Here is a 6,606-nt window from a genome sequence, read left to right as displayed (position 1 = left end):
TGGATGTCCCAGAAGCTACGTATATGTGCAATGCCAATCATTCTCCTCTCAGCTGTTGTTTTTGGCACTATTTCCAATAAAAATATTATGACTCACTCCTTTTGACTTTTCATACATACATACATACTTTTCATACACACTCTTCAAACCAAACTCTACCAGTCAACAATGTTTATTTAAGTTATTCAGCCAAAACAAATAAATCTGAAACCTATTCAAGCTTAATCAAATAATATAATTTTAAAATCAGTAGATAGGTCTCTATAGTAATAATAAAACTAGCACAAACATTTGTATAAAAATATAGTTTGACCATTCTATACATGTAATAAAACTATCAAAACAACAGTGATTAGCAGTTTGTGTTTCCCAGGTTCTATCCATAGTCGGCTGCCAGTGTGTCAAAGTAGTTCGTGTCTGCATAGAGGAGGAAGCCAGTGAACAAGCTGTCGGCCCAGCCCGGGTCTGCAAATAAACCATTCTGGTCTTGGAAGAAGATCTCCAGCCACACCTCATCCTCCGGGTTCAGGTATATCACGGTGGCCCCAGACGCCACGTCGTGGTTCCCCGTGTTGGCGTCATAGGTTTTAATGCGAAACTGCCCGTTGTGCACCAGACCGATGGCCAGGTGTTTGTTGGCCAGCGTGATGTCGTAAGAGAAGTAATAAACTCCTGGGTATGCACAGATGAACTTGCCCGTCTGTGGGTTGTAGTGTCCGCCCTCATCGAACAGGACCTTGTTGAACTTGATGGGGATTTTCTCTGCAGGGTAGCTGCTGGTGATGCCCACAGAGAAGGCCGATTTAGGCAGCAGGGTGCCACACTTGCAGGTTCCTGCAGTTCCACGTAGCCCTCTTTTGCCTTTATCCCCTTTCAGTCCATCGCGGCCCAGAGAACCAGGTAGGCCCACATCTCCGCCCTCTCCTGTAGGGCCTCGTTTCCCCGCAGGGCCACGGTCACCTCGGCCTCCGATCTTACCTGTTGAGCCAACTCTGCCCTTCAACCCTGGAACACAAACATGTTGGGATCATTATTTCTGCACAATTACTGATATAATGAATCAATTATCTGCCATATGAATCTGCTCTGCACTTGTTGAACCTGAATATTAAAGGAATATGGAAACACAAAACCCCACCCAGTGTCATGTATTAAGTCACCCTTGGAGCACCGCCACCTTGACATTTGAACAGCACAGTTTTTAACTAGATTCATCCAGACTATCTTATATGCAGTCAGTGAATACCCTGGAGCTAGGAAACACTGTATGTTTGGGCAAACACAAGTGGGCCGTCCTGAATATGTAGCTTCATGTTCAGATGGAGGTCTGAATTCCTCTTTCCCCACATAATGGAAAACACGTTTCTATTTATTACTACTGGACAGATTTATTGCGGTTCAGACCGCATAGATGTTATCAAGACACTGTTTCTGCTGGGTGAGACGAACACACGCAGTCCTTCTGAATATTTTTACAGCTTTATGGCAGCTTTACCTACGAGAAAATGCCACCTTCTGAATAATCTAAAATCTTTACCAAGCTGTGAACAACCAGGATAAACTGTTATTGTATTCCACCTGCGGTTGAAAGCTCTGGAAAAAAAGTGAACCTTGAGTTCAGACAGGTTTTATGTTGCTTCTTAGGACAATATATGTACAGAAGGTGTACTTTTCAATACAATATCTATTAGCTTTGTACTGTCCATGATGTTCATGTTCTTTGTGGGAGTCGGAGGCCTGATTACATACTCAGTAGATTTGTTATTCATCTTTTAAAGGTGTAGTGTGCAGGATTTGGCGGCATCTAGCGGGGAGGTTGCAGATTGCAACCATAGACTGTGTAAAATAAGGACGTAGTTTCCGTGACGTCACCCATAGGTTTCTGAAGAGCCGTTGTGAAGCTCAAAGTGGGTGGCTCCGGTCATCGCCCAAGTGGCTAAATGAGACTACTAAACGTCATCACGCCGACTCGTCCTCCTTCACAGCCTCGTTGTGTTTACTCACGCTCATGTGACTGTGGTGTAGTTTGTCTATAGCCTAAGGTTAATTTTTTACTTCTGGTGATTGCATTTACACTTCAAAAATCATAAAAGTGGTGTTCCTTAGTGGAGATTATCTTGCTGAACAAAACGTGTAAGTATCATAAATGTTTGTTTGCCTCAGAGTTTATTTGCTGCAATAATCCTGAACCCAATGGAACAATCCAATTGGCTTTCTGTCGAGGGAACCAGGAAGATGCTAACTTCCTGGTTGGCGTACAAAAATATGTCATTTCTGGAGCACTCTATGGGCATTGACTCGCTTTTGGAGCCTCAAGTGGCCATTTGAGGAACTGCAATTTTTGGCACTTCCACATTGGCTTAAATCTTTCAGCACCAGATGTTGCTGCTTGATTGCAACCATCTGAAACTTCTCCCATATGCCAAGCGTGTCGGAGAACTACGGTGGCCGACGCGGAAACATGAAAACGTGAATGTCCTTATCTAGAGCCAGTGTTTGGTTTGTCCGTTCTGGGCTACTGTAGAAACATGGTGGCCGGCTCTGTGAAGAGGCCCCGCTCCCTATCTAGATATAAACGGCTCCTTCTAAGGCAACGAAAACACAACGATTCTTATTATCAGGTGATTATACACTAAAGAAAACATATTAATATTATACTCCACCGTTATACTACATACTTCCTTTAACTCTGCAGAGTGTGCTATCCTAAACAACTCCTGCATAGTTTGTCTGACACTTCATTTCATAACCGTGCTATTAGTGCCAGCTTCTCTATGGAACTCAACACTTCATCTTCTCTACGTCAGCTCCAGCTCTATGCCAGCTGTGAAGAAACCCCTCTGTACCAGCTGTTCTCCTGCACAGAGCGGTATAGTTTTTCTTTATCTGCACACGTAAACTGATGCTGTATCTGTTTTATGTTTTTATGATATACCTGTGTCTCCCTTTTCTCCCTTTTCACCCTTCCTGCCATCTCTGCCATCTCTTCCCGGGATACCCACATTCCCATCTGCTCCCGGGGGCCCGCTGGGACCGGGTTTGCCAGGCGGGCCAGGTGACCCGGGGACGCTGCAGATCAGACGCGGCGCTCCTTTCAGTCTGGTCTCAAACAGCTGTCCAAAGACGCAGTGGCAGAGACAGACTACCACCATTAACGCCCACATCTTCACATCTGTAAATACAAACAGCACATTTTTAGAAAACTTTGAGGACATCTGTGATGTCTTTCCACATGGAGAGGAGTATTTATCTAAGATCAGTGCTCAACATAGAGCATCATTTGTCAATAATAAAGCTTGTTTTGTGTTTGCAGATGTTCAGAGCAAAGGGGAAAGATAAAAAGCCAACAATAACAGTGTGTTGCGGTGCAAGACTCTAAAACAGGTTCTGGCCAGAAGTGGAAGCCTGTTATCACAATGCTGTAAACACTCACAACGGTGTTGTCATGGTCACAGACAGAACAAAAGCATATCAGTGAATCTAATTTATGTTCGAATACAGCATGAGGCCAGATGTGACTCTTGTAATGAGAAGCAATCTCACACGCTGATGTTCTCATCCACTGCATGTGAGAGACCTCAAACGAAACCTTTGTCTCTGATCCAAATCCTCTTTTTTTTTTTTTTTGACAAAACATTCCCAAGTTATGACATAACATCCAGCACAGTTTCTGTCAGGGGAACGTAATCATGAAGCAACGGCACTGGAGCAGACATTAACATTACACATTTATGTTACAGGGAGGGGAAGACATGATCCCATCATATATTACGTTGTTCCACGGACAGAAAATTGGCAGATGTTGGACATCATCATTCCATATTAATGGCATCTATGGAAGTGTAGCGATGAAGATCTTTGGGGAGTTTGACCGAATGCAAAGAACAGTTTATGGATTTCATGAATACACATGCCTGTTCTTTCCACATTTTGCCCACGTGGGTGTGAGAATGTGAGTTTTGCATCTGCTCTTCTTTGGCAGCGGCGGTGTCAGAACATGTCATCCCCCTTCTCTGTCTTTAAAAATAAGTTATTGCAACATGTTTTCCATGACATTACACGGTCTGTGTCGGTGCAAGATGCCAGCAGACAAATGATGCGTAAACACGATGAAATAAACAGTAAGGACACGCAGACACGTGACGTGAAGAAGCTGCTCTGTGAAGCGTACACACACACACACACACACACACACACACACACACGCACCCACACACGCACACACACGTGCTGTTAGTGTAGTGTAATGTTTTTGAGTCGGAGGGTAATGACCTGGCCACAGAGCCAGTGTGAGGTCCAGTGAGGGAGAAACCCCGCCCGCCAATACGGCTCTGCAGCAATGATGTCAGCATGAATAAAGTGGCTGTTATTAATGAATTATGGTCGTCTCTTTACACATACACACACAGGTGCGTGCATGAGGATGTAAATGCATGTGAAAAACACTCTTATATGTGCATGCAAGTCATTAAATTGCACCTTTAGAGAGGGATTTAAGTCAACATTAATTTCAAAATAAAGCCAATTCTGTACTCTATTAGCTTCTCCTTGTCTTCTTCTCCCAGTGAACAGGTGGAGGAAGGGCGACTCTACACAAGAAATGAAAAGCTTGTGTTTTGGCCATCCATCGCTGAAAATGTCTGTGACCACTTTAAGCAATGGGCAGCCTGTATGATGGCCTCTGGCTGTTTGTAATTGAAGTCAGGCACAAGTTTACCGACTATTCCTCGGGCGGCCGGTGGTTTATAAAACCAGGTCACCATGTTAGAAAAGTTTTAAAAGAACAAATAAGACATCAACTTCTTTCAGGGGAATCCTGATTTAAATAATTACACACACTTAGAGGTCATGCATGCTTACATGTGCATGTACATGATACACACAGACAGGTATTTGCAAAGTTATTCAAGGTATTCGCTCTGCAAGTTACAGACAACAGTGTTTCTATGTCTATCATTTTGTGTTAATACTCTGAGTGAAAGAACAAACAGTACAGAACATCAGACAGAGGTATGTAAGCTGTGTTCTTACCCCACAGTTGGCAGCTGTTCATCTCCAAATCTGATCAAACTGCTCAGTGCTGAGTGTCTTCGTCCTATCTGCTCAGATCACGGCCTGTTTGATGATTCGACACCTTGGTTAACATGTTATTTGTCTTTTTTTTCTTCCCTGCTGTTCTCTCAGATATCTGCTGCAGAGCTCAGCTGCTTCTCTGCTGCTGACAGTGTTTAGCAGCAGTCTGCACTCACTCCATCCAACAACCCTCCTTCCTCCTTCCTCCCTCCTCCTCCTCCTCATATCCACTCCCTTCTCTCTGCCTCATAAACTTCCAAAAAGCAAACAATCATCCAAACAAGCTCAGCATGTTGCATTCAGAATCAGCTCCACTATGTCATGGATGAGGACTCCTCAGATGTGAGAGTAGAAGTCAGCAGCTTTTAATTCTGCAGAAAAAAAGCCGGCTGTTCTTTGAAAGGTCAGATTAATAAACAGGAGAAGTCGTTTGTTCCTTGTTGACCTCAGTGTTGAGCTCACTTGTAGTTCTGACTCTCACCTCTAGATGGAGCCAGAACTGATGTGAGGAAGTGTGTTGGGGGGACTTCCTTGATTATTTCCTCACCACATGGTTAAACTAAACTGAGGCCACCTTTATAGATACCATAAATAGAAATATATCTCCAACATCAGAATGATATATTAACATGACTAGTTATTTTTAATTAAGTTATTATTTCACCTAATTGAGGTGCATGTTTACACTTGATAGTGGTTGCAAATGTACAGATATATAAATATAGATAATCATGCATATGATGAGGAGTTATATCTCATCATAATAAGCTGTGTTTTTCTTGGTTATAATGCAAGTTAGTGCTAGTGGTGGAAGAAGTATTTAGAGCCTTTACTTAAAGGGACTGTTTGTAACTTCTTACATGTATAAATCATTGCGGGTCGGTGTCCTATGCCTTGCCTTCACTCACACACCGCGCTCGTTCTCTCTCTTTCGCTCCACCTCTCAGGTGCATGCGCGCACACTTCACACTGCAGAAGAGTTAGTATCTCTGAGAATATCTAGTGAATGTTCAGTGGACGTTTGTGCAGAAATAACTGCTGCAGCTCCTCCAGACCACCAGAGGTTTCCCGTGTCTTGTGAAGTGACGGGGCTCTGCAGAGAGAAACGTTATCGTCGCCGACCAAAACTCCGGTGTTTCCCCTCTTCCCTCCGGCCGCGGTCGGGAGGCTGAGGTAGGAAAAGCCAACACTAGGATCAGCATTGATTCATGGAGAGACCTTCGTCTGGTCAGCTAACATTACTGCCAAGCAGCTGAAATATAGAGTGATATTGTGCTTTTAGCTGACGTGTGTCGCCTCACTGTCTTGAGCGATGCTCCTTCATGTCTATGTAGGGCGAGCACAAGCGCGAGCAACAGGACGCTGACTTTCGTTGACTTAACGGCCACAGGTGCCGCTGTTAACAAGACATTTCTGATTCTTACAAACAGTCCCTTTAAGTAAAAGTAGCAATACCTAAAAATATTCCATTACAAATAAAAGCCCTGGATTCAAAAGCTTACTTAAGGAAACGAAAGATACACAAAATACGCA

General features: G+C 43.6%; 1 protein-coding gene across 1 annotated transcript; it reads right to left on the bottom strand.

Annotated features, from left to right (window-relative positions):
- Window positions 1-156: 156 nt before the first annotated feature.
- LOC119487800 (complement C1q tumor necrosis factor-related protein 7) lies at window positions 157-5,252 on the bottom strand. Its single transcript, XM_037768807.1, has 3 exons — window positions 5,032-5,252; window positions 2,936-3,172; window positions 157-1,005 (listed from the first exon to the last, which is right to left on the bottom strand). Exons 1-3 carry the CDS (start codon window positions 5,051-5,053, stop codon window positions 377-379), a joined length of 888 nt encoding a protein of 295 aa, XP_037624735.1. The 5' UTR covers window positions 5,054-5,252; the 3' UTR covers window positions 157-376.
- Between the last annotated feature and the right edge of the window lie 1,354 nt (window positions 5,253-6,606).

Source organism: Sebastes umbrosus, chromosome 5, assembly GCF_015220745.1.
Source record: "Sebastes umbrosus isolate fSebUmb1 chromosome 5, fSebUmb1.pri, whole genome shotgun sequence".
Lineage (NCBI taxonomy): Eukaryota > Metazoa > Chordata > Actinopteri > Perciformes > Sebastidae > Sebastes > Sebastes umbrosus.
This window is presented reverse-complemented; position numbering and strand designations above follow the sequence as displayed.

Coding starts and splice junctions, on each gene's coding strand:
- LOC119487800 (XM_037768807.1), bottom strand. CDS start 5,053: ATGAACAGCTGCCAACTGTGGG. Junction 3,173..5,031: donor GAACAGCTGCCAACTGTGGG/GTAAGAACACAG, acceptor TTGTATTTACAG/ATGTGAAGATGTGGGCGTTA. Junction 1,006..2,935: donor GGGAGAAAAGGGAGACACAG/GTATATCATAAA, acceptor TTTGTGTTCCAG/GGTTGAAGGGCAGAGTTGGC.